General features: G+C 37.6%; 2 protein-coding genes across 2 annotated transcripts in view; both read left to right on the top strand.

Moving 5' to 3' along the window:
• Positions 1 to 161: 161 nt before the first annotated feature.
• On the top strand, positions 162 to 17,897 carry abcc10 (ATP-binding cassette, sub-family C (CFTR/MRP), member 10). The gene is made up of 22 exons (XM_051121976.1): positions 162 to 236; positions 485 to 708; positions 1,663 to 3,034; positions 4,859 to 5,086; positions 5,212 to 5,368; positions 6,063 to 6,226; positions 6,867 to 6,946; positions 7,327 to 7,498; positions 7,597 to 7,695; positions 7,801 to 7,990; positions 8,106 to 8,180; positions 8,276 to 8,455; positions 8,541 to 8,670; positions 9,568 to 9,754; positions 9,855 to 10,198; positions 10,374 to 10,543; positions 10,957 to 11,117; positions 13,085 to 13,338; positions 14,864 to 15,009; positions 15,185 to 15,282; positions 15,372 to 15,484; positions 17,571 to 17,897. The coding sequence occupies exons 2-22, from the start codon at positions 521 to 523 to the stop codon at positions 17,704 to 17,706; spliced, it is 4,644 nt and encodes a 1,547-aa protein (XP_050977933.1). The 5' UTR covers positions 162 to 236; positions 485 to 520; the 3' UTR covers positions 17,707 to 17,897.
• A 393-nt stretch (positions 17,898 to 18,290) lies between these two features.
• Positions 18,291 to 27,873, top strand: part of si:ch211-69b7.6 (neuroblast differentiation-associated protein AHNAK) — a 12,195-nt gene continuing 2,612 nt past the window's right edge. The window contains exons 1-6 of the mRNA XM_051123387.1: positions 18,291 to 18,529; positions 19,110 to 19,176; positions 20,553 to 20,596; positions 20,826 to 20,922; positions 21,106 to 21,275; positions 21,366 to 27,873. The exon at positions 21,366 to 27,873 is cut by the window's right edge and continues 1,704 nt beyond it. Of these exons, the coding sequence (XP_050979344.1) occupies positions 20,594 to 20,596; positions 20,826 to 20,922; positions 21,106 to 21,275; positions 21,366 to 27,873 (6,778 nt within the window). The 5' untranslated portion in view covers positions 18,291 to 18,529; positions 19,110 to 19,176; positions 20,553 to 20,593. The remainder of the gene's footprint in view (positions 18,530 to 19,109; positions 19,177 to 20,552; positions 20,597 to 20,825; positions 20,923 to 21,105; positions 21,276 to 21,365) is intronic.

Here is a 27,873-nt window from a genome sequence, read left to right as displayed (position 1 = left end):
TTAGTTTTCTTTCGGGTTTGAAATTACATGAAGCTAAGTAAATAAATTTATTTATTTATTTATTTATTTATTTATTTATTTATTTTTTGTGCGCTTTTCTTACAAAAGAAAAAAAACGATACTGACCTTTATTTTGAAGGGGAGTTATAGTACTACGCCCTCTCAGTGTTTCGCTTCACGCTCCGCGCTGACGTGCAAGATGCCTGGAGAATAACAACATTGCTGATAAATCACAGGTAGGAAACAGAAATCGCAGTAGTTTACACTTAAATGTTAGCAGAGACTTCCTGCTAGTGTAAGGTTGCAAAATTAGACACTTAAGACTAAGAGACTTAAATGCACTGCCGAATAATTAGGACATATTGTGACTGACGTGACATTGGCTGTGTCTTAAATCCTACTCAACTGCCTACCTGGGCAACACCAATGCTGCCCAAAAATGCTGTCGCACACCCATTGTTTAAAACTTTTCTTTTCGTCACAGGACCACATTTTAGCCCGCAGGGGTCTTCAGAAGACCATGGGAGGAAATACAGGTGTGTTTGGAGCCGCTGAGTTCATATCAGAGCTCTGTCACACTAGTTTGGACAGTCCATTTCCGGTGTGGCAGAATGGCACCATCAGTCCTTGTGCCAACCAGCTTCTGTTGGGATCCCTGTTACATGCTGTTATTGCGATCACTAGTGCCTGTTACATTAGTGTGCCCAGGTAAGTGTAACGCAAGTATATGAAGTCCACTTAAAAAAAAATAAAATACAATGAAAGTTTGGGGTGAGTACGTTTTTTAGGATGAATTAATTTAATCCAAAGTGGCAGTAAACACATTTATAATATTAGAAAGCATGTAACATTATAGCATCTATTTTCAGTAAGTGTTGTACTTTTAAACATTCTATTAATCAAAGATTAAAATAAATAAATAAAAAAAAAGAGAGAGAAAAAAAAAATCATGGTTTACATAAAAATATTAAACAGCACAACCATTTTCAATATCGATAATAATAAGAAATGAAATAAGAAATCCTAAGCACCAAATCAGTGAAGACTGGAGTAATGATGCTGAAAATAAAATAAAATAAATTGTATTTTAAAATATATTGCAATAGTGAAAAGTTATTTTAAATTGCACAATATTACTGTTTTTACTGTATTATATAAATGTAGCCTTGGTGAGCATTTCTTTAAAACAATTAATTCTAACTGACCCCACACTTTTGAATGGTAGTGTATGTGTTAAAATCACAGATGAATTCAAAATACACATTGTTTACTTTCATAATACACATTCTTAGTCTGTAGGTACATATAATAGGTATACTTTAATGGTTGAAATTTAGTCATTTTAATGGGAGTCCACACAGTCGGGAATTTCACATGAGGGCGAAAGATTTCCCCATGCAGATTTCGCAGTGGGTTCAAGTTGGTTACATGGATTCACTGTGTTGACCAACAGAAAGCTGCTTGTTTTGAAAGTGAGCTGTGCTTCATATATCAAGACAACTGATCATGATCATATCCAAGTTGATTAAATCAGTTCCTGCCAATATTTTTCTTGTTTAATATCCCTTTTAGAAATACATAATATTATTGATTTCAAATGGGTTGACATTCATTATGTTAATTATCTTGATGCCTTGATAATCCTTGTTTTTTTACCCGCAGACTTACCCATATTGTATCCTCCATTCCCATTGGCTGGGGCTTCAGGGCCACATCGACCTTCCTGATGGCTCTTCTTTTTATTGGAGACCTGGTCTTGGTTTTTGAGCTCCAGGCCCCAGACGTTTATCTGGACGTCTTAGCCGATGGATGTGGCGTACTGGCCTGGTTGGTACATTTTGGGGCCGTTTTGGCATTACAAAGATCCGTGTACAGAAGAACACGAGGTCCTGCTTTGCTTCCTGTGCTGCTTGTTCTCTCCATTCCTAATCTAGCTTTTATCCTCACCGCTTACATCCAAGAAATCAATTACCTTGGAGTCTCACAGCCACTGCATGTTGTCCGTCTAGCTCTGATGGTAACCAGGGCTGCTCTGGTGCTGGTCTACCTGCTGGGTTATATCTTTCCCTGTTACAGAACTCAAAGAGACCACCTGTCCTGCAATGCAGAAGATGTAGCTCCGTTAATTGTCTCCTTGGAGTCAGATGGAGGGGTGACGGTAGCCGAGGATGGATGCAGCTGGCTGTCCAGACTCCTCTACCTGTGGCTGAACCCTTTGCTTAGACGAGGCAAACGTGGAGAGCTGGAGAGGCCATGTGATGTCTTCCAGCTGCCACATCGGTTACGTACCAAAGTGGTCACGCTCCGGTTCTACCAGTGCTGGCAGAAATGTCTGCATCCAAGAGGTCTGGAAAGACCTGAGAGACAGGATCGGCTTCCAAGAGGAAACCTGCAGGACAACTCTTGGAGTGAGGCTGAGCCGGATAGGATGTGTGAAGGTGGAGCACAACATGATGTCAAGCTCCTGCAGGTGTTGCACAAGGCCTTTGGGCTACGCTACTACCTTCTAGGCGTGTTGAAGTTAATAGCTAGCATGCTATCCTTTGCAGGACCCCTGCTTCTCGGTGCATTAGTTGGTTTCATGGAAACAGAGGGGGCACCGTTGAGCAAGGGTGTGTGGTGTGCCGTGGGGCTCTTTGCTAGTACCTTTCTTGCTGCCCTGCTAAGGAACGTCTTTGTTTATGAAGTATCAAAGGTTGCACTGGAGGCTCGGGCTGCTGTGATTTCCACCATCTACAGCAAAGCCCTAAAAGTCAGTGGGTCTGCTCTGGCTCGCTTCAGCATGGGCGAGGTTGTCAACTTCATGAGCACCGACACGGACCGGGTGGTGAATTTCTTCAACAGCTTCCATGAGGTTTGGAGTCTTCCCTTCCAGTTCGTCCTCGCACTTTACCTGCTTTACCTACAGGTGGGCGTGGCCTTTTTGGGTGGAGTGGGCGTGGCTGTGCTGCTCGTGCCTTTAAATAAAGTCCTGGCATCCCGAATTCTGGAAAATAATAAACATATGCTGCTACACAAGGATGGAAGAGTAAAGGTGCGAATGTTATACATATATTAAGTCAATGGTAATGTTTTCATTTACTTTTAATCTTTAAATCTGACTTTAAGTGAAAACACTACTGTTTAAAATGTTTGGGGTCAGTAATTTTTTTTAAGAGAGAGAAAGAAAGAAATTAATAATTTTATTCAGGGGTGCATTAGATTGATCAAAAGTGACAGTAAATATGTTTATAATGTTACAAAAGCTTCCTGTTTCAAATAAATGCTGTTTTTGAATCCTTTATTCATCAAAAAATCGTTAAAAAAAAAAATTAAAAATACAGTTTTGTGCAAAAGTTTGGGAACCCCTTGCAGAATCTGTGAAAATGTGAATATTTTTAACAAAATTAGAGAGATCATATAAAATGTATGTTATTTTTTTATTTAGTACTATCCTGAGTAAGATATTTTACATAAAATATGTTTACATATAGTCCACAAGACCAAAAAAAAGTTATTAAAATAATCCCTTGCAAAAGTTTGGGAACCCTTAGTTCTTAATACTGTGTGTGTGGTTACCTGGATGATCTACGGCTTTTTTTTTTTTTGTTTAGTGATGGTTGTTCATGAGTCCCTTGTTTGTTCTGAACAGTTAAACTGAGCACTGTTCCTCAGAAAAATCCTCTAGGTCCTGCAGATTCTTCAGTTTTCCTGCATCTTTTGCATAATTGTACCCTTTCCAGCAGTAATTGTATGATTTTGAGATCCATCTTTTCACACTGAGGACAACTGAGGGACCCAAACACAACTATTAAAAAAAGGTTCAAACATTGACTGATGCTCCAGAAGGAAACACGATGCATTAAGAGGTGGGGTGAAAACTTTTGAACAGGATGAAGATATCCAATTTTTTCTTTTGTTGAAGTATGTTTTTTTTTACATTTAGTGCTGCCCCTTCGGAAGCAACGAAAGATACTTGCAAGTTTACCACCAGACAAATTAAGTACAATTTACCTTGATCTTCACATTCAAAAAGTGTTCACCCCCCAGCTCTTAATGCATTATGTTTCCCTCCAGCTCTCCCTCTGAACCATTTTTAATAGTTGTGTTTGAGTCCCTCAATTGCCCTCAGTGTGAAAAAATGGATCTAAAAATCATACAGTCACTGCTGGAAAGGGTTCAAATATGTAAAAGATGCTGGAAAACTGAAGAATCTGCAGGACCTGGAGGATTTTTCTGAGGAACAGTGCTCAGTTTAACTGTTCAGAACAAACAAGGGACTCATGAAAAACTATCACACACACACAAACTTTTGCAGGTGGTTATTTTATTAATTTAAGCGATTTTTTTTGTCTTGTGGACTATATGTAAACATATTTTATGTAAAATATCTTTCTCAGGGCAGTACTAAATAAAAAATAACATGCATTTTGTATGATCTCTTATTTTGTTAAAATTATTCACATTTTCACAGATTCTGCAAGGGGTTCCCAAACCTTTGCATAAAACTGTATGTCAGTTTCTGCAAAAATATTAAGCAGCACACTTGTTTTCAACACTAATAATATTAAGAAATGTTTCTTGAGCAGCAAATCAGCATATTATGATTTCTGAAAGATCATGTGACAGTTTTCATGTGTTGAAAATCAGCTTTGTCATCACAGAAATAAATTCCATTTTGTCTTTTAAAATATATTAAAATACTAAAGTTATTTTAGATTGTAAAAAATATTAGTATTGTTATAAAATAATGATTTTACTCTACTTTTAATCAGATTTCTTACACATTTTTATTTCAAAAAATTGTACTGACCCCAAAATTTTGAATGGTCTTATGGCTTCTGAGTAATTAAATATCTAAATATCTTTTTGTCTCAAGTTAATGACAGAGATCCTCTTTGGGATTCGGGTCCTGAAGTACTATAATTGGGAGGAGCACTTCACTCAAAAGATTGCGGAGGCTCGTAAAAAAGAGCTACATCACCTGAAACTTCTGAAGTACCTGGATGCTGTGTGTGTTTACACCTGGGCTGCTCTGCCCGTGATCATCTCTATCCTCACCTTCATCACATACGTCCTTCTGGGAAACAATCTCACCGCTGCTAAGGTGTGTAGGTCACTTTAAATGAATATCTCCCAGGTCTCATAGAATGTCTGTTTAACAGAGTTCACTCTGAGTTCACTCTAAATATTGTTCTACACCTTCCCTGTATTTTATATTTTGTTTGACAGGTGTTTAGTACTCTGGCGCTGGTGGGGATGCTCATTCTGCCTCTCAATGCTTTCCCCTGGGTGCTGAATGGAACCCTAGAAGCGAAAGTGTCTTTGGACCGTATTCAGCGCTTCCTCACACTACAGGATCAGGACCTTGCTGTCTATTACAGTCAAGGTACCTGATTTGTTTCTGTAAGGGTAAAAATAGGGCATATTTAAGGGGAATAGTTCACAAAAAAATGAAAATTTGCTAGAAATGTACTTCACCTCAGACCATTCAAGATTCAAGAGAAGTTTATTTATCAGAACAAATTTGGAGAAATTTAGCTTTACATCATTTGCTCACCAATGGATCCTCTGCAGTGAATGAGTGCCGTCAGACTGCGAGAACTGATAAAAACATCACAATAATCCACAAGTAATCCACACCACTCCAGTCCATCAATTAATGTCCTGTGAAGCAATAAATTTGCAATAAGTTTATCATTAAGGTGTTTTAACTTGAACTCTAAACAGAGCTCTCGTTTTGACGGCACCCATTTACTGCAGAGGATCCACTGGTGAGCAAGTGATACATTTCTCCAAATCTGTTCTGATGAAGAAACTAATTATTTAGATCTTAAATGACCTGAGGTTGGTTTAAGCACAATCCAAAAATCTGCAGTGATGTTCTGCTTTTACAAGACTTTATTGTTTTTGTTTTGTTTTCTTATTACTTGTCATTTAAACTCAGTTACGAAATTTATCTTATGGTAAATTGAAACCTTTTAGGACTGCTGCTTCTTTATGCATGCCATTTTAAATTAATACTCTGCATAAAACAGATTACATTTAATTAATGCGTTTTGTATCTCGTGATTTTTCTACAGTGTGTCCTGAGGACCCTCTGACTGCTGTTGAGATGGACCAAGCGAGTTTCTCCTGGAAGCAGTCAGAGGAACATGATTCTGTCAGTGTATCTGATGACAAGGCAGAGGATGGGTCACCACCACGCAGCTTTTATCTGCATGCACTCAATCTCAGCATTAAAAGGGTATGTGCTCTAGCAAGTGAAATTAGCCATTAAATGGATAGTTCACCCAAAAATGAAAGTTTTGTCATCAATTACTCACCCTCATGTCGGTCCAAAACTGTTTGAGAGTTTTCTGACCCTATGTCATGGTACTCTTGTGATTGTGCATCAAAGACTGACACGGAAGGGAAGAAATTGTTGAATAAAGTTGTTGTTGTTTTTCTTTGCGCACAAAAAATATTCTTGTAGCTTCATAAAATTAAGGCTGAACCACTGACGTCACATGGACTGTTTTACCAATGTCCTTACTATCTTTCTGGGTCTTGCACATGTCAGTTGTGTTGCTGTCTTTGGAGGGTCAGAAAGCTCTCGAGTTTCATTGAAAATATCTTAATTTGTGTTCTGAAGATAAACAAAGGTCTTACGGTTTTGGAACAACATGACTGTGAGTAATTAATGACAGAATTTGCATTTCTGGGTGAACTATCCCTTTAAATTGTGCTTTAGTTGGACCATCAGGAGATCACCTTGATAAATATGTAAATACATTTTATTATATAAAATCTCCTTTCAAAATTGTGTGTCCTCCAATATTTTGTTGCTGTTTTGAGTAATGAAAAAGTGTGTTCATTTGTAAATGTTTCTGCTTTTTGGGCTCCAGGGCTCCCTGGTGGCTGTGGTGGGAAAGGTTGGATGTGGGAAAAGTTCCCTGTTGGCCGCCATAACAGGAGATCTTAGCAGGTACTGATTCATATACTGATTCGAAAAATTAAATGGTAAAAAAAATACATTAGTGAAGTTACTCTTTATCCCTTTAACTGTCACCGTCCCCTCTGTGGGACACCTAAGTTTACTTCACCATATTACAAATAAATCCTAATCTAATCATGACAAACTATACATCGTTGGGAAGGTTTAAGACTCCTAATAGATATTTTACCACTCTTTTGTGTTACAAATTATGTAGTAATAGAGTAATTTATGACAAGAGTGCTCCTCAAAAATCTTCATCATAACAGGAGTTCTGACCTTTGTCACAAAAAAAAAGACATTCCGCACTTCACCTTTAAAGGTGAAAATACTTTACATTCTTCATAATACTGTGGTTTTGTCTCCTATAGGAGTGGAGGGGAAGTATTTGTTCAGGGAAGAGAGCAGGGATTTGGACTGGCTGTCCAGGAACCGTGGATCCAACATGCAACAGTACAGGACAACATTCTTTTTGGCAGAGATTTTGACAGCGTGTTTTATCAAGCTGTGATTGAGGCCTGTGCCCTTGCTGATGACCTAAATGTGGGTGTATATCTAGCTAACCCTATTTTGAGTGCAATTTCTCCTTTGAATTTCTTGTGTAAGAGCTGTAACTGACACAGTCGTACTGTTTTGTTCAGATATTGCCTGGTGGCGATCAGACAGAGGTTGGAGAGAACGGTGTCACTCTGAGTGGAGGGCAGAAAAGCCGCCTCGCTTTGGCCCGGGCTGTTTATATGGTGTGAGGTTGTTTTTTTTTAACCACAGAGGATGTGATTGATTGATGCTCTGAAAAAATATATAATGCGGTGTGTATTTATAATACATTCTCTCTCATATTTTAGGATAAGGAAATTTACTTGCTAGATGACCCATTAGCAGCTGTGGATGCTGATGTTGCCCACCATCTCATGGAGAAATGCATCTTGGGGATTCTCAAGAACAAGACCAGAATTCTTTGCACTCATCGGATAGAGTTTGTGGATAAGGCAGATGTGGTGGTGCTGATGGAAAATGGGATGATTGTAAAAACAGGTACCAACTTTCACAAAGCATGCTCTTTTAGCTCTTTAAATTGGAACCTTATGAGTTTACCAATGCATTGATTATAAATGATAAACTTATAAACTCTCTGCTTTTTTTGTTTAAGGGACACCGAAGGAAGTCCTTGCTTTGGTTAAAGCCCCTAAAGACTCCAAAAACAACAGCAATGCTAAAGAGAAAGGTACTTATGCTTTTGAAATGAGTGAGTGAAACAAACATCTGTTTTCTAAGTGCATTTGAATTTGAAAGTGCATTCAAACAAACCGTCTTTCTCAGATGCAGTAGGCAAAGAGGAAGAGGAGGCCAATGAGCCGGAGCTAGAGGCAGAGCTCAAGATGTTTGGGGAGGAGCAGAAGCAAATGGGCAAGCTGTCCTGGGCTGTGTACCGCTCCTATTGGAGAGCAGTGGGTGGATGCATGGCTGTGGCTGTTCTGCTCTCCCTTTTCCTAATGCAAGGTATTAACAACTGTGTCAGTAGCAGCTGTATTTATTATAAGACAATAATGGCACTACAATAACAACTTGGATTTGCCTTAAACAGCCTCCAAAAATGTGTCCGACTGGTGGCTCTCTCATTGGATTTCCCATTTGAAGGACAATAGGACTGAGCTGGTGTCACTGTCAGCTGATCCACTTTTAACACTGACCTTCCTCTCTCCTGAGAGACTTATGTGAGTTAGATGTTTCATTAAATATGTTTTTTCTATTATTTACACTACCGTTCAAAAGTCTAGGGTCCGTAAGGATTTTCAAGAGCATAAAGCGGCATTTATTTGATCAAGAATACAATAAAAATAATAATATTGTAAAGTATTATTACAATTTAACAGAACTGCTTTCTTTTTAATATATTTTTAAATGTAATTTATTACTGTGATAACAAAGCTGAGTTTTCAGCATCATTGCTCCTGTCTTCAGTGTCATATAATCCTTCAGAAATTATTCTAATATGCTGATTTGCTGCTCAAATAATATTTCTTAGCAGTGTAATTGTTAATATATTATTATAGTTAAATAGTTGTGCTATTTAATATTTTGTGGAAACCATGATATATTTTTCTGGATTCTTTAATGAATTGAAAGTTCAATAGAACAGCATTTATTTGACATTTTGTGTAACATTATCAATGTCTTTACTGTCACTTTTTTTTAATACATTTAATGTATCCATGCTGAGTTAAAGTGTTAATCTTAGCTGTAAAGTATAAACTATAAAGTAACCTTAAAAAGTTAAAAATAATTTTAAAAATAATAATATTTCACCCTTAATTAGGCAGAACATTATATACTTATATGTTTTCCATAGCATTAGAACTTAAATACAATTCCATTTTTTTTCCTTCCAAAATTTGCTTTTGTTTGACATGAAAATAACATTAGAGTCTTGATATCTCATTTATATCTGTGCCAAAACAGCGCATTTATTTAATATCTTATTTTCTTTTGGGTAGATATTATGTAGAAATTTGCTGACAAATAGATATTTTGTTTCTGTTTTATGCCACAGCTGAAGCTAATTTAACTTGTCTTCTTTAAATAATCTCCATATTCTCAATCACTCTTACCAGGTTTTACGCACCTGACAGAGGTTCCAAGGGCAATGTGAGCTCTGAGCTGAAGTTTTACATGACTGTTTATGGATCTCTGGCGGCAGCAAACACAGTCTTCACAGCCGCTCGAGCCTTTCTCTTTGCTTATGGAGCAATCTGTGCTGCTACTGTTGTCCATAAGAGACTGCTGTCCAGTGTGCTTAAGGTAATGATCCATAGGACTGATTTTTTTTTTTTTTTTAATTAATTAATCAATTTTTTAATGTGTATTATTTGTATTGTTCATTGCTTTTCATTCATTCCAGGCCACTATGACGTTTTTTGACACTACACCCTTGGGTCGCATCTTGAATCGATTCTCCTCAGATATTTACAGTGTGGATGACTCGCTCCCCTTTGTCCTAAATATCCTTCTGGCCAATGTGTTTGGACTGCTCGGGATGCTGATTGTCATGAGCTATGGGCTGCCTTGGGTGCTACTACCATTGCTTCCTCTGGGGGTGCTCTACTACCAAACTCAGTGCTTTTATCGCCACTCGTCCCGTGAGCTGAAACGTCTGTGTAGCCTCACACTCTCTCCAGTTTATTCACACTTCTCAGAAACACTCAGTGGCCTGTCCACAGTGCGGGCCAGTGGACACACTACCAGGTCTGAAAACTAGCTGTACATTTGTAAAACATTTGTTATGTTTATACATGACTACTGTAACTAATGTTACAAAAAGAATTGAGAATTTCTTTTTGAATTTGTAGAAAAAGTCTGTGTCCTGAAATAAACTTTTTCTTTATGCAAATTTCTTTGCTGAATAAAACTGAATAAACAGATTTGAGGAGGAGAATGAGAGACGCCTGGAACAGAATCAGCGCTGTCTCTTCAACAGTAACGCTGCCATGCAGTGGCTGGACATTCGGCTGCAGATGATTGGTGTCACCGTAGTAACCGGCATCAGTGTGATCGCTGTGATCCAGCATCAGCTTAAATCCATCGACCCAGGTTAACCTCTTAATGAGATAGAAAGATAAATTCACATTTAAGGCATTTAGCAGATGCTCTTTATCGGGTGAATTAAAATCAGCTTTGGCTGACTGCCATGGTCAACAGAGCATTGCGAATGTAAAATACTGGGTGGGGGGGAGTGCTGTCTTTATAAATTCAAATAAGTTGGAAAATAGGTTTGTGGCTATGGATTGGCAATTCAAAAAAACATGTCTATTACAGTCTTGTGCAGATAGATTCACATGTACTTTAATGGTCTCTAATGGGACATTTAGGAAACTGCACTATTGTCCAGTTAAAAAAAAAAAAAATTCTAGTTCAGCCATAAGGTATTTAAAATGGTTTTAAGTTACTGAAATGCCTCTTGCAACAAATTGTGCTAAAATTGTATCTCTTTTCCATTCTGTCAGGTCTGGTTGGTCTGTCTCTGTCCTATGCGCTATCCATCACCAACCTGCTGTCAGGCCTGATTTTCAGCTTTGCACAGACAGAGATGCAGTTGGTGAGCATTGAGCGTACAGAGGAGTATTCCACCAACATCCCACAGGAGCCTCAACAAGCCAGCACTGAGGTTAGAGGAGTGATATTTACCCCAAAAACTGATTAAAGCAGAGTTTTACAACATTTTTGTTAGGTCATTTTAAAGCAATAGTTCACCCAGAAATTACCAGGGTTCCTACGGGGTTTGGAGAAATATGGAATTTTATTCAGGTATTTTCCAGGTCTGGAAAAGTATGAAAGCAGAGTATGAAAAAATATTTGTGTTTCCAGACTTTTGCCCCTGTTTAGTTTTTATAATTGAAAAGTAAGAATTTAATAAAAATAAACTTATCGTACAAGAAGCAAATTTTCATGGCAGCTGTTTAGTGATTTATTTATTTATTTATTTAAATTTTATAATATAATATTTAATTTTGGCGGGGTTTTTTAATGCCTTTATTTGGATAGGACAGTGTAGATGGACAGGAAGTGAAGTGGAAGAGAGAGAAGGGGGTGGGAGCAGGAAAGGTCCATGTGCCGGGATTTGAACTCGGGTCGCCTGCAGCGCAATGGCGCTATATGTCAACACGCTAACCACAAGACTATTGGCGACCTGTTTAGTGATTCTTTAGTGATTGTTAAATACGACTGAATGAATTCAAGATGCACTTTTTCATTATGCAAAATTCGGGTTGTAAGCATTTTGAGTTTCTTCTCACTATCTTCTTAGAACCATAGAACCGTATTCTTAGAACCTTTGCAAAAATGAAAAAAAATATGCAGACTTTTATGTGCGCACAAGAAAGTATTAAACTTAGCATATAGGACAATGCACACTGATCCACCTATTGTGCCATCAGCCCATTTCGCAGTGTGGTTTCTTGGCCACCACAGACTATACATTAAAGAGACCTAAGACCTTGAAATATGGCATACTTCTCTAATGAAAGCTACATTTTGAATACTTTTTTACAGTACCGGTCTTTTTCATAGACCCTTGAACTTGGCTAATTTTATGCCATTAGCCCAGTTCGTGTCATGGTTTCTCCGCCGCCACAGAGGATGTGTTAAATTGGACATTAGGCCTTCATATTAGAGGTACTACCAGAAGAAAAGCCAAATTATGAGCAAGCAGATCTCTGTTAATTCATGTGCATCCATGCTCACATTTTATTCATAGTAAGATGGCAGTGATGCACAAAGGAAATAGGATATATAAAACTAGAAATTGTAATGCGTAAGTATGCGCATGTGAATTTCCATGTGCATGTGAATAGTTTCTCAAGGACACAAAAAAAATTTCTTGTATGCATGTAAAAGTCTGCTTTTTGTATATTATTATTTGTTATTTTAGGGGCTCTGTATGTTGTCAGTCAAAAAAAATCTAATATTTTATTAAAATATGAATAAAAAATAAAAATATTCAATTAAAAAATATATATTTTCAGATAACTAGTATATATCAAATATAAAGCTGAAAACAATGTTGTATGAACCATTTATGTTAAATATGGTCTGAAACACTACTGAGAGGTTTGGAAATTTGAAACAGATGATAAAAACATCACAGTAATCCAAAAGTAATCCACAGGACTCCAGTCCATCAGTTAACGTTACTGTTACTTTAACAGTTTAAATACGGCTAAAATACCAATCCTCTATCCATAATATTTCTTTTCTTAAATTTGAAGTTAAAAGCATCTTAATGATGGGTTTATTTATGGCAAACGGCCATAAACAGCTTGTGGATTACTTGTATTACTGTGCTCTGCTGTTTGACTCTCATTCTGACGGCACCTATTCACTGATGAGCAAATAATGTAATGCTAAATTTCTCCAAATCTGTGTCAGTTAATAATACAAACTCTTCTACATCTTGGATAAGTACATTTTCAGCAAATATTCATTTTTGGGTGAACTATTCCTCTGTTCATTTCACAGTCTGAAGAAGAACTGCTTAAATTTCTGTATCTAACCCCAAGTTGTGAGAGCCTCTATGTATCATTTATAGTGTCCTTAAAATGTAATACACAACCTTAAGAAACTCTACATCTGCAGGTTCTTGAATCCTGGCCTGAAAAGGGTCGAGTTGAGTTTGTGGGTGTTGTGTTGGTGTACCGGCCGGGATTGCCCAATGCTCTTGATGGTGTCAACCTGGAGGTATTACCTGGTGAGAGGGTGGGCATTGTAGGGCGTACAGGCTCAGGGAAATCCTCATTATTCCTCGCCCTATTCCGTATGGTGGAACTGAACCAGGGTCAAATCCTGCTGGATGGAGTCGACATCAGCTCAGTCAGGCTTAGTAACTTGCGGTAAGGGTTATAGTCACTTACGTTTATATATATATATATATATATATAACGATACATGTATTCGTACTGAACCGTCACAGTACGGACATCTAAGTATTTATTCCTTGTATGTAAAAATTTTATACTGTGAAATATTCATTTGATGTTAATTAACATTTTAATATCCATTAAAATTAAATTTATTCCTGTGATTAAAGCTGAATCATCATTACTCCTGTCTTCAGTGTCAGATAATCCTTCAGAAATTATTATAATATGCTTATTTATCATCAGTGCTGGAAAGAGTTTCTTAATATTAAATTAAATTAATTTTCAAGTGTCACATGATCCTTCAGAAATCATTCTAATATGCAGATTTATTATTAGAATTATCTACGTTGGAAACTAGGGATGTGACGAGAACCGACTGGTCTCGCAAGAACGTGACGATATCCTCACAAAACATTTTGCACTGTTTACATTGTTGTGTATTACTGCATATAAATCCATAAAGTAGCAGTTTAACTTCATAAAGTACAAGTTGATTTCAAAATGCACCTACATTTTTTGCATTTTGTGTTTTTTAGTTGAATAAAAGACTATTTTTCATCATTGAGGATTTCAAAAAAAAAGTCTAAAAATTTTGTCTTGTCTCGATCTTGTGAACCCAATATCGTGTCTCGTCTCATCTTGTGGGATAAGTGTCTTGTCACACCCCTATTAGAAACGGTTGTGCTGCCAAATATTTCTTGGAGCCTGTGATGATAATTTTTTTTTCAGGATTCTTTGATGAATAAAGTTAAAAAGAACAGCAGTCTTTGCAATCACTTTTTATCAATTTAACACATCCTTGCAGAATAAAAGTATTAATTTCTTTCAAAAAAAAAGAAAGAATAAAAATTTACTGACCACAAACTTTGAACGAAAGTGTATATAATACTGTTAGAAAAGATCTCTATTTTAAATAAATGCTGTTCTTTTTAACTGAAAAAAGTATCACAGATTCCAAAAAATTATTTGGCAGCACAATTGCTTCCAGTGTAGATAATTCTAATAATAAATCAGCATATTAGAATGATTTCTGAATGTTTATGTGACACTTAAGACTGGAACAATGGCTGATGGAAAATTCAGTATTTTAAAAAATATTTCAATAAAAAAAAAACTGTTATTTTAAATTGTAATAATATTTTAGAATAATACTGTTTTTACTGTATTTTTATCAAAATGGCAACCTTGGTGAGCATAAGAGACTTAAAAACATTTAAAAAAAAAAAAAAAAAAATACTGACCACAAACCTTTGAACATTTCACATATATGAGTTTAACATTTCATATAAAAAAAATCACTAGTACAGTAGAAGGACTTCAAATATTTCTTACAACAAAGACTTATGAGGTCAAAGGCAAGTCTTGTTCTGTTTTTAAATTGTTTAAAATCCTAAAGCGTCTTCGAGAAATAATTTACAGGTTTGAAGTATTTTTTTTAAAAGGGTTTTTAATGTGTTTTTAATATGGTTAATTTGTTTTGTGTTGCCCTCTGTAGATCAAAGCTGGCCATCATCCCTCAGGATCCCTTCCTGTTCTCCAGCTCTGTGCGAGAGAACCTTGATCCCCATGGCCGTCACCCAGACTTCCGGTTGTTAGATGCTCTTGAACAATGCCATCTGGGAGATGTAGTACAGAGGATCGGTTAGAATTGATCACTTCTGATTGTTGTGTTGAGCTTGTTCAATTCAAATCCATCTTACTTGAAAGGATGTATCTAGGCCATGAGAAAGTACTTTGTTTTTATATTTATTGAATATATATGTGTCTATTTATATGTTTTTGTTTTGTTTTGTTTTGTCTGTGTATCCCATTACAGGTGGCCTGGATTCGGAGGTTGGAGAGAGGGGAAAGTCTCTGTCTGTGGGCCAAAGGCAGTTGCTGTGTCTCGCCCGTGCTCTGCTCACAGAAGCTAATGTATAATTAAAGTAGAACATAAACAATGGCAAATATCTAATATTCTTATCATTATGTATGCACTTCATTGTTTATTTATGCTTAAATAGATTTTATGCATTGACGAGGCCACAGCAAGCGTCGATCATAAGACCGACATGCTTCTACAGAAAACTATCAGAGAAAAATTCAAGGATAAAACCGTTCTTACCATCGCCCACAGGTATCAAACTGCTTACTCTAAAAAAAAATCTAAACACAGAAACACACCTTCGTATACAGTTTTATAAGGCACATATTAAATAAAGTTGACAAAGAAGATAGTCTTTACTTACTCTTTTATGGTTGTAAATCTGTCAACCTTTGGTCTGAACGGTCCCATTTATCACATACTAGCAAGCATTTTTAGGTAACATTAACTAGGGCTGGGTAATATGGCCAAAAAATTATCCCGATATATTTTTTAAATATCAGTCGATATTGATAATTATCATGATAAATGCCGATTTTTGCTACAATTTGAAAATTGTAAAAACCAGATGGTTAATTGTGGCTTTAAACTATTCTGGTCAGAATGTGACAAACACTTCATATTTTTGAAATCTTTACACTTTTTCCAGTCATTTTTTTCTTAACAAAATAAATATCTTAATAGAAAAAAATTATTTCTTAGTTCTAAGTAATATTGTTTCAAATCAAGAAATAGGTTTGTGTTGCCTGATAGTATTAATAACCTTTTTTGTCTCTTAGAAATACACAGTTGGTAGTGGCTTGAATTAAAATGCAGATATAGATTTATGTTCATTATCAAAATCTGTAAATTCTGTAAAATTTGTAGCAACCTCATTTTTATATGGTGAATTCTGACTTTTTTTTTTATTATTATTTAATTAACCATTGCTCTTTCGTAGTATCATCCATAGATCATGATAATAACAATTATGTAACAAAAATGTAGCACCTAGATACCATACCAAAAAAGGAAAATGTAAAAAAAAAAAAAAAAGTTTTCTATGTATTTGTATGAAAAACAGTAGTCTAAATACATTTAGTATAAATGCATAAACGCTATACCTAAATCACAAAAAAAAATACTATAATACATAATAAAATTTCTGACACAATACCACTGTGCAATTAGTGCTACTACAATAAATCTATGGTAAATGATGGCGATTTGTAGATTAAAAAGCCTTCTGACTGTCTCGTTGCACACAGCATTTTGCTTGTTTGTCATTTGTCAGAGCTGTTTCGTCTGGCTTTAAACCGAGTCAGTTGTGTTCTTAGCTGAATTAAAGCGCTTCACACTGGAACTCACAGGACTGTTGTCTCATCAGTTCTAGTAAGTTCGCGCCATGCCGCTGTTTGAACTTTGATCCGAGCGGATAAACGGTCTGAGTGGCAAGCTTCCAGTGTTGCCAGCTTCTTTCAATGGAAAGTAGCTAAACCCCGCTTGAAAAGTCGCCAAATGTCGCTAAATGACGTCATGCGATAATTAGCATGTTCATGACTTCAGTGTGTCGTACTGTCTTGCCTTTCTGGGCTCACATACTGCATTTTAATGCAGCCAAATTCTCAATAAAATGGTTTTCATAGTTACATTTTGTGTCGTCAGACAACAGGATGAATATAAAATATTGAGTGAAACGTGGCCCATTAAGACTACATTACCAGCTCTCCAAGGTGAAGATATTAATCTATACTAAAATTCTGATGCATAGTACACATGCATAGTACACATGCACATCAAATACACATACAATTAAGACAATGGTTGTGCTGTGATGTCGGCTTTACACTTGCATTTTTTTGGGAAAAAGTCGCTAAGGGAGTCTGAAAAGTCGCTAAATCTAGCGACAAAGTCGTTAATTTGGCAACACTGCGAGCTTCAAATGATTAACGCTCATTTGTGCCGCATAAACATATCGAACATTTATCAAACTCGTTATCGTTTATCGAGGAGATTTATATTGCGCGATTATCGTTATTGATTTATCGCCCAGCCCTAACATTAACAGAAAGTGCATGATTAGGTTTAAACGAAGCTTCCAAAGAAAATTATGAGTTCATCACTGCTTTGAGAATTTAAATAAATAAATAAATACAGATTGTTAACTTAGTTTTTAGGGTTTATTTATTTTTTTGAGTGTGTCTTGCTGTCTAAATCAAAGAAACAAAACCTGGTAAAGAGTCATTATTTTCTAACTTTTCCATCTACTTGAAGGAACATAGCAAGTTGTTTAGATGAATCACCTACCAAGAACTATTTTGTTGCTACACAAACCCAACCAGTCTTTCTTATCCCACAGGCTGAATACAATCATGGACTCTGACAGAGTGCTGGTGATGCATGCTGGGAAAGTGGTGGAGTTTGACAGCCCTGCTGCTCTGTGCCAAAGAGAAGACTCTGTTTTTCAGAAACTCTTACGTGGAGGGGAAGATTGAGTTCAAAATACTGCATTTTCAGCAAAATGCAGTTGGAGTCCTATGCATGGCTATTGTATATGTGCAAATACCTGCAGTTTATATCATGTTATACCATGTAGAACAGTGTAAACTCAGGGAAAAATGTTTGTTGTTTTATTAATGGTCACATTTGTATTCTGTTTTAGAATTAAATTTTTCTTTTTAAACTACTGGTCTGTTTTTGCAGATTTGTATTTTGTAGAGATTCGTTGGTGTTTGAGAAGATCGACTCAAAGTACTTTTACCCTCTTCGATCAGGTAACATTCCTGCAAACTAAGGTGTGGGAGTCCTACTAAATATTTATTTCTGTGGTTAGAATGCATTCTCTCTTCTGAGAATTCACAATACATAATTGGTTTCATTAGAGGTGTGAACGCTCGTAATAAGCCGTCTCCACCCAGAACAACCTGGGTGAGAGTGACTACGCCTTGTACAGGTGAGCGTATCCCAACTTGTATGAGTCATATGGGAGTACATGTGTGCATAGTTCTTTTTTTTTTTTACCTTTCTTTTGATTTCCTCTCATCAATCTAAAACTAGGGAGAGGTTTATTATTGTTATGTCACCCTGCCTCCAATGTAGAACAGGCAGTGATGCTGAAGCTTTATGAGGTATGTGTTTGGCCTGGTTGAACCAGTTGGTCCACTCCTCAAGTGTGTATTACTTGCCGCAGTGAACATTTCCTAACAGTGAGGAGAGAACGGAGGTAAACACGGTCACATCCAGTGAAAACTGTCTTTCAGCATGGCATGTTATCACTGCTGATACTGAACAAGGATTTAAGTGCTCATGGGATACAAGGTAAGGCTTTTCTTTGCTGTTTAAATTTACAACAGTACTTTGAACTGTACCATGTTGCGTAAAGCAGCCCGTATGGTTCTGAAAGTAAAGTTTGATTGTTTAGCAATCGCAAGTGTCCAGCTGTTTTTGTTATGAATGAGTATGCAGCGCTTGCATAGGACATTCTGATTTATTTAACTGTGTTTTACTGTAATTTAAGAGTGGTTTTAAGTATTTATATTACAAAGTGCTCTCAAGTTGTGTTTTAAAGTATTGCACATAGATGTTTTTAGATATTTAAAGTTGTGAATGAGCACATTAACATTATTTCTTTGTGGACTATGTTTTCCAAATTTTGTTATTGACAATTACCGTGTATGGAAAAAAAATTCCTGAAGCGCATTTTCAGGTCATGTACCTTTAATTTGTGTTGACTGTAAATATACAGATTAATAAATAGGCTTTGTGCATGTTGAATAGGTCATATACTGTAAATAATAGTCCGTAATTTAATGTTTTAAACCTGTTTCAATGAAATGAGACCATTAAATTATTTTTAATTAAATAGTTGAACTGATTACGAAAATATGTGCCCTTACAGATGATCATGGGAGCACCTGGTACCTCTTCGATTACGCATGTTTAATACAGAGGGTGTGGTTAACAAGGTGAGGTCTGTGCACAGTTTCCTTTGTCTGGCCTAACCTGTTCCTAACGCCCTCTTGTTACACTATCCCTGAACAATTCCTTGAATACCTCACAGTTTCGTCTGTCTGCCAGTGGGATAAATGCTGATGTTTTGTAAAGCATTAAAGTCTTTCAGGATGAATTGCACGTAAAGATAAATGTCCTTGTGTAAATTGGCAAAATGTAAAGATGCTTTATTCTAAGGCAAGGGCTTTTTATTCAGTGTTTGCTCCGTAAGTTCATAGTTCAGGTCTGTGATTGCATTATGACTAACTATTAACAATAACAGTGGCGGCGCTACACCGGGGCTAGGGGTGGCTATAGCCCCGTCAGAAATTTGAATAGCCCCGGTTTAGCCCCACCCCAAGCAGTTGAGATGGAAAAGTGCTGTCCTGTGCTGTTTGCACATGTGTTACACAATAACCTCCGCGTCATGTGAGCGCTACTTTAGGCTAGATTTAATCCATTATATAATCACTAAGATTGTGATGTGGTGTTCGTTTAATACTTAAGTGTAACGTATGCACAGTTCTGAATTTGCATACATATGGATTGTGATGTTAATGTAGAGTTCATGTAAATTTTTTTTTTTTTTTTTTTTTTTTTTTTGGTCGTTCTCTTGTGTAGAGCCCTGCATAGGCCTTAAATATAGGTCCTAGACCAGCCCTGGTCTGAGACGCTAAGGCCATAATAGATAAAGATAAATGTATCTATAGAATGTTTTGAATAATTACTTTAAAACAAGATAATTACAATCGAAAACTAAAATTCTTTCATTATGTAATCCGTAAAGATCAATTTCTCTCTAAAGGCCCGTCCAATGAGGAAATGGCGTGTCAGGATCGTCAGCTTTATCTTTGTGACACTGACTCAGAAAACACTAGTTTATTAATAATTCAAATATCTCCTAATTTCATCTCTACACATTCATGGTAATTACTTTTGCCGGTGCTTTGCGGCAAACTTTAGCTCATTGCGTGCGCTTGATCGCGGATTTGCGGAACTCTTCAAACTGCGCTGAAGGCACGCTTGCTGCGGGCCCGGGCTGAAATGCAGGGCTCTGGTCACTTGTATCAAGCTTGTGTCTATTTTGATGAATATGCCTATTATTTCGCCAAATATCATTTACAACTATACTTCTTTTAAATATGGTGTGTACCATAGCTGCTTTTATTAAAAAAGGACAATTTCTTAAAGAAGTAACTTTGACGTTGTGAATATTAATTATTTTCTTAGCAGCCCCACATATTGGTCTTAGCGCCATGGCGCCATGTCTGAACAATAACATATGTGTCAGTAATAATTAGCACTGAAACTTGTGTGTCTTGCTGCTGAATCATTTCTTTTGCATCAACAGGTTTGAGTTTTGGAGGCTTTTCAGTGTAAATATTTACAGAAATGGTAAGTATATTTGGTTTATGCATTTTTTGTGATCTATAAAGTAGTTAAGTGTATCATTTTTAGGAATAAAAGCTAAATTAATTGTTAATTACATATTAGTAGAGCAATTGGCAGAGGTCTCTGTTTCTCATCAAAAACCTTATTCTAATCTCATTCTGGTCTTTATTTTGCACTGTACATGCATTTAATTTCACAAAATGTGAAAAATACAGCATCTTGTAATTTGCAGTCTATTCTTCGAAGAAGCCTCTCTGACAGCCTGCTGCTTGAAGATGACAGTGTCGATGTAGAGGGTTTGGAATACACAGACCAGCACTTTCATGAAGGTACAGTTTCATGACTGTTTGAATATGAATATTTTTTGCATCATTGTATATTAATTGAGCATCAGATTGCTGATTGTTTTGTTACTTTTACTGTGGAGAAAATGCCCATAAATCTTGAAATGGTGAAAATATAACCATAAGTGGTTATAATAGACTACATTTCACATTGCATTTCCATTTCAGATAATGAAATTGTGGGTGCCAGTGGTCAGTTTGATCTAAAGAGGAATAATCAAAAGAAGAATGAAGCTGTGGACATTTTGAAGTTGATTGATAATGACAAGGATATAGCGAAGCATGGTTTGAAAGCCAGCAGGAGCTTGGAAAGTCTGGATATCAAAGCTCCAAATGAGGTCTGTGCACATCACATTAACATTCGTGTTTAAAATCCTGAATAATAAACCCCCCAGTTAAATTTATTTGTGATTCAAATGTTTCAACAGGTGTGGAAAGATTCATATGACAGGCTATTCAATGCTAAAGTCAGGAAATACATGAAAGGAAATAAAACTGTTAAGGAAAACAGATATGGCACACACAGTGGGCCAGTGGCAACTCAAACACTTGACCGCAAAGGCAACGTAAACGTGGCAGCTTTTCTTGAGAATGCAGATCGGATGCGTCTCACTCCATATGAAACAGAATCTGACAATCAAGTGGGGCCATTCATGGTACATTATGACAAGGATTCTACAGGCGAATATGACTCGGATATGTTTCTACAAGGATCTGACCTGGTGAGATCAGCAAAGATCAAAGCCAAAATTGCAAGCGATGTTCCATCGGATCATCCCACAATGAACTTGACCAATGTTGACAGTGAAATCAACATACGTGGTGGAACATATACAGATCCAAAAATGGGCGTTGGTATAAATGCACCAAATTCAAGTCTTACAATGCCAAATACCCAAGGCTCTCAGATGATGCATCTCACAAAAGGACATTTTAAAGGCCCAAAAGCAGTGCTTAATTCTTCTGATATGGATATGGACGTACCATCAGTTGATCTCAAGAAGCCAAAATTTAAACTGCCAAAGTTTAGCCTTTCTGGAAACAAGAACGCTGACATCAATTATGATGGCAGTATGAAGGGGTCAAAATTGGCATGGTCATCCCCAGAAGTAGATGCAGGTCTTAATGGTTCTAACATACAAATTGATGGACCAAAGGCTGATTTCAAAGGTCTAAAAACAGACCTTCCAGACATCGACATGCCATCTGGAAACCTGAAGACACCTACTTTCAGCATGCCTGATTTCGGCCTGTCAGGACCCAAAATAAAAACACCAGACTATGATCTGAAAACCCCTGAAATGAATCTGTCTGCTCCCAAATTTAAGGGAGACTTTGGTTCACCAGACATCAACATCACAGGTCATAAGCCGGATTTCACAGCACCTGACATGGATGTCGATATTCCTAAAGGTACATTTAAAGGACCAAATTTCAAGAAACCCAATCTTGACTTGAATGCACCTGACCTTGACATAAATCCTCCTTCTGGTAACCTGAAGCTGCCAAAATTTAGCTTTTCTGGTAGCAAGCCAGAAGGACCTGATCTTAAAATCAAATCTCCAGACCTGAATCTCAAAAGCCCCAAAATTAAGGGAGGAATCGATACCCCAGACATGGATCTGACTCTGCCTCAAACTGATCTGAAAGGCCCAAACCTAGATATCAAAACACCTGACATTGATGTTAATGGCCCTTCAAGTAAATTTAATATGCCAAAACTAAAGATGCCCAGTTTTGGCCTGTCAGGTTTGAAAGGACCACATATGAATGTGGATGCAGACATTGATAAGCCAGACCTCAATCTGAGTGCATCAACTCCTAAACTAAATGCAGGAATAAGGAGTCCAGATATTGACATTCATGGACCTAATGTCGATCTCAAAGGTCCAAAAACAGATCTTACGCTTCCAGATATGGACATGCCATCTGGAAAAATGAAAATGCCAACTTTCAAGATGCCTGATTTTGGTCTTTCAGGACCCAAAATAAAAACACCTGACTATGATCTGAAGACCCTTGACATGGATCTGTCAGCTCCAAAGTTTAAGGCAGACTTTGATTCCCCAGACATCGACATCAGAGGTCATAAACCAGATATCACGGCACCTGACATGAATGTTGATTTCCCTAAAGGTAAAATGAAAGGACCAAATTTCAAGACACCCAATCTAGATGTGAATGCAACTGACCTCGACATAAATGCTCCTTCAGGTAAACTGAAGCTGCCAAAATTTGGCTTTTCTGGAAGCAAGCCAGAAGGACCTGATCTTAAAATCAAATCTCCAGACCTGAATCTCAAAAGCCCCAAAATCAAGGGAGGAATCGATACCCCAGACATGGATCTGACTCTGCCTCAAACTGATTTAAAAGGCCCAAACCTAGATATCAAAACACCTGATATTGATGTTAATGGCCCTTCAGGTAAATTCAATATGCCAAAACTAAAGATGCCCAGTTTTGGCCTGTCAGGTTTGAAAGGGCCACATATGAATGTGGATGCTGACATTGATAAGCCAGATCTCAATCTGAGTGGATCAACTCCCAAACTTAATGCAGGGATAAATGGTCCCAATATTGACTTACATGGACCTAATGCTGATTTCAGGGGTCCAAAAACAGACCTTACACTTCCAGACATTGACATGCCATCTGGAAAAATGAAAACGCCCACTTTCAAGATGCCCGATTTTGGTCTCTCAGCACCAAAAATAAAGACACCTGATTATGATCTGAAGACTCCTGAATTGGATCTGTCAGCTCCAAAGTTTAAGGCAGATTTTGATTCCCCAGATGCCAACATTGGACTTCATAAGCCAGATCTCACAGCACCTGACATGAATGTTGATCTCCCAAAAGGAAAATTTAAAGGACTAAATTTCAAGAAACCTGATTTAAATGTGAACACACCTGATCTCAAAATGAATTCACCATCAGCTAAATTGAAAATGCCAAAATTTGGTTTCTCAAGTAGCAAGCCAAAAGGACCTGATCTTAAAATCAAAAGCCCAAAGCTGAATCTTACAAGCCCCAAAATGAAGGGAGGAATCGATACCCCAGATATGGATCTGACTGTGCCTCAAACTGATTTAAAAGGCCCAAACTTAAATATCAAATCACCTGATATTGATGTCAATGGCCCTTCAGGTAAATTCAATATGCCAAAGTTAAAGATGCCCAGTTTTGGCCTGTCAGGTTTGAAAGGACCACATATGAACATGGATGCTGGTATTGATAAGCCAGATCTTAATCTAAGTGCATCAACTCCCAAACTAAATGCAGGAATAAATAGTCCTGATATTGACATTCATGGACCTGATGTTGATCTTAAAGGCCCGAAAACAGATCTTAAACTTCCAGATATGGACATGCCATCTGGAAAAATGAAAATGCCCACTTTCAAGATGCCTGATTTTGGTCTCTCAGGACCCAAAATAAAAACACCTGAGTATGATCTGAAGACCCCTGACATGGATCTTTCAGCTCCAAATTTTAAGGCAGACTTTGATTCACCAGACATCAACATCAGAGGTCATAAGCCTGATATCACAACCCCAGACTTGAATATTGATTTCCCTAAAGGTAAAATAAAAGGGCCAAATTTCAAGAAACCAAATCTTGATATGAATGCACCAGACCTTGACATCAATGCTCCGTCAGGTAAACTGAAGATGCCAAAATTTGGCTTTTCTGGTAGTAAGCCAAAAGGGCCTGATCTTAAAATCAAATCTCCAGACTTGAATTTCAAAAGCCCCAAAATTAAGGGAGGAATTGATACCCCAGACATGGATCTTAGTCTGCCTCAAACTGATTTGAGAGGGCCTAACCTTGATATCAAATCACCTGATATTGATGTCAATGGCCCTTCAGGCAAATTTAATATGCCAAAGCTAAAGATGCCCAATTTTGGTTTGAAAGGGCCACAAATGAATGTGGATGCTGACATTGATCACCCTGACCTTAATCTGAGTGCATCAACTCCCAAACTAAATGCAGGGATAAATAGTCCAGATATTGACTTACATGGACCTAATGTTGATATCAAAGGGCCAAGAACAGACCTTACTCCTCCACACATTGACAAGCCTTCTGGAAAAATGAAAATGCCCACTTTAAAGATGCCTAAGTTTGGTATCTCAGGACCAAAAGTAAAGACACCTGACTATGATTTGAAGGCACCTAAAATGGATCTGTCAGCTCCCAAGTTTAAGGCGGACTTTGATTCCCCAGACCTTAACATTAAAGGACATAAACCAGACGTCAAAGGCCCAAACATGAATGCACCTGACCTCGACATAAATGCGCCTTCAGGTAAACTGAAGCTGCCAAAATTTGGCAAGCCAAAAGCTCCAGATCTTAAAATCAAATCTCCAGACTTGAATCTCAAAGGCCCCAAAATAAAAGGAGGGATCGATACTCCAGACATGGATCTGACCCTGCCTCAAACTGATTTAAAAGGCCCAAATCTAGATATCAAATCACCTGATATTGATGTTAATGGCCCGTCAGGGAAATTGAATATGCCGAAGCTAAAGATGCCCAGTTTTGGCCTGTCAGGTCTGAAAGGGCCACATATGAATGTGGATGCTGACATTGATAAGCCAGACCTCAATCTGAGTGGATCAGCTCCCAAACTAAATGCAGGGATAAATAGTCCTGATATTGATTTACATGGACCTAATGTTGATCTCAAAGGTCCTAGAACAGACCTTACTCTTCCAGACATGGACATGCCATCTGGAAAACTGAAAATGCCCACTTTAAAGATGCCTAAGTTTGGTGTCTCGGGACCAAAAGTAAAGACACCCGACTATGATTTAAAGACGCCTGATATGGATCTGTCAGCTCCAAAGTTTAAGGCAAACTTTGATTCCCCAGACCTGAATCTAAAAAGCCCCAAAATAAAGGGAGGAATCGATACTCCAGACATGGATCTGACTCTGCCTCAAACTAATTTTAAAGGCCCAAACCTAGATCTCAAAACACCTGATATTGATGTTAATGGCCCTTCAGGTAAATTGAATATGCCAAAGCTAAAGATGCCCAGTTTTGGCCTGTCAGGTTTGAAAGGGCCACATATGAATCTGGATGCTGACATTGATAAGCCAGACCTCAATCTGAGTGGATCAGCTCCCAAACTAAATGCAGGGATAAATAGTCCTGATATTGATTTACATGGACCTAATGTTGATCTCAAAGGTCCTAGAACAGACCTTACTCTTCCAGACATGGACATGCCATCTGGAAAACTGAAAATGCCCAATTTAAAAATGCCTAAGTTTGGTGTCTCGGGTCCAAAAATAAAGGGGTCTGACTATGATTTGAAGACCCCAGAAATGGATCTGTCAGCTCCAAAGTTTAAGGCAGACTTTGATTCCCCAGACCTGAAACTAAACAGCCCTAAACTAAAGGGAGGAATCGATACTCCAGACATGGATCTGACTCTGCCTCGAACTAATTTAAAAGGCCCGAACCTAGATGTCAAAACACCTGATATTGATGTCAATGGCCCTTCAGGTAAATTGAATATGCCAAAGCTAAAGATGCCCAGTTTTGGCCTGTCAGGTTTGAAAGGGCCACATATGAATGTGGACGCTGACATTGATCGGCCCAACCTCAATCTGAGCACATCAGCTCCCAAATTAAATGCAGGGATAAATAGTCCGGATATTGACTTACATGGACCTAATCTTGATCTCAAAGGTCCAAGAACAGACCTTACTCTTACAGATATTGACAAGCCTTCTGGAAAACTGAAAATGCCCACTTTAAAGATGCCTAAATTTGGTGTCTCGGGACCCAAAATAAAGACGCCTGACTATGATTTGAAGACCCCTGAAATGGATCTGTCAGCTCCAAAGTTTAAGGCTGACTTTGATTCCCCAGACCTCAACATTAAAGGTCATAAGCCAGATATCACTGGTCCAGATATGAATCTTGATTTCCCTAAAGGTAAATTTAAAGGACCAAACTTAAAGACACCCAACCTTGACATGAATGCACCTGACCTTGATATCAATGCCCCTTCAGGTAAACTGAAACTGCCAAAATTTGGATTTTCAGGTAGTAAGCCAAAAGGCCCAGATCTTAAAATCAAAACTCCGAAGATGAATCTCAAAAGCCCTAAAATGAAGGGAGGAATAGATACTCCAGACATGGATCTGACTCTGCCTCAAACTGATTTTAAAGGCCCAAACCTAGATCTCAAAACACCTGATATTGATGTTAATGGCCCTTCAGGTAAACTGAATATGCCAAAGCTAAAGATGCCCAGTTTTGGCCTGTCAGGTTTGAAAGGGCCACATGTGAATGTGGATGCTGACATTGATAAGCCAGACCTCAATCTGAGTGGATCAGCTCCCAAACTAAACGCAGGGATAAATAGTCCTGATATTGATTTACATGGACCTAATGTTGATCTCAAAGGTCCAAGAACAGACCTTACTCTTCCAGACATGGACATGCCATCTGGAAAACTGAAAATGCCCAATTTAAAAATGCCTAAATTTGGTGTCTCGGGTCCAAAAATAAAGGGGTCTGACTATGATTTGAAGACCCCAGAAATGGATCTGTCAGCTCCAAAGTTTAAGGCAGACTTTGATTCACCAGACATCAACATCAAAGGTCATAAACCAGATATCACAGCCCCAGACATGGATGTCGATATTCCTAAAGGTACTTTTAAGGGACCAAATTTCAAGAAGCCCAATCTTGATATGAATGCACCCGACCTTGACATCAGTGCTCCTTCAAGTAAATTTAAGCTTCCAAAAGTCGGCTTCTCAGGTAGCAAACCAGATGGACCTGATCTTAAAATCAAATCTCCAAAGCTGAATCTCAAAAGCCCCAAAATAAAGGGAGGAATCGATACCCCAAACATGGATCTCTCTCTTCCCCAAACTAATTTGAAAGGCCCGAACCTTGATATCAATTCAC

The sequence above is a fragment of the Labeo rohita genome, chromosome 11, assembly GCF_022985175.1.
Source record: "Labeo rohita strain BAU-BD-2019 chromosome 11, IGBB_LRoh.1.0, whole genome shotgun sequence".
Classification (NCBI taxonomy): Eukaryota; Metazoa; Chordata; class Actinopteri; order Cypriniformes; family Cyprinidae; genus Labeo; species Labeo rohita.
The sequence above is the reverse complement of the archived record's forward strand: the minus strand, read 5'-3'. Positions and strand labels throughout refer to the sequence as shown.

What these genes read in the sequence shown, in the direction of transcription:
- abcc10 (XM_051121976.1), top strand. Translation starts at nt 521, where the DNA reads ATGGGAGGAAATACAGGTGTGTTTGGAGCCGCTGAGTTCATATCAGAG. An exon ending in TCAATCTCAGCATTAAAAGG is followed by an intron (nt 6,227 to 6,866) that starts GTATGTGCTCTA and finishes TTTGGGCTCCAG; the next exon opens with GGCTCCCTGGTGGCTGTGGT. An exon ending in GTCAGGCTTAGTAACTTGCG is followed by an intron (nt 13,339 to 14,863) that starts GTAAGGGTTATA and finishes TGCCCTCTGTAG; the next exon opens with ATCAAAGCTGGCCATCATCC.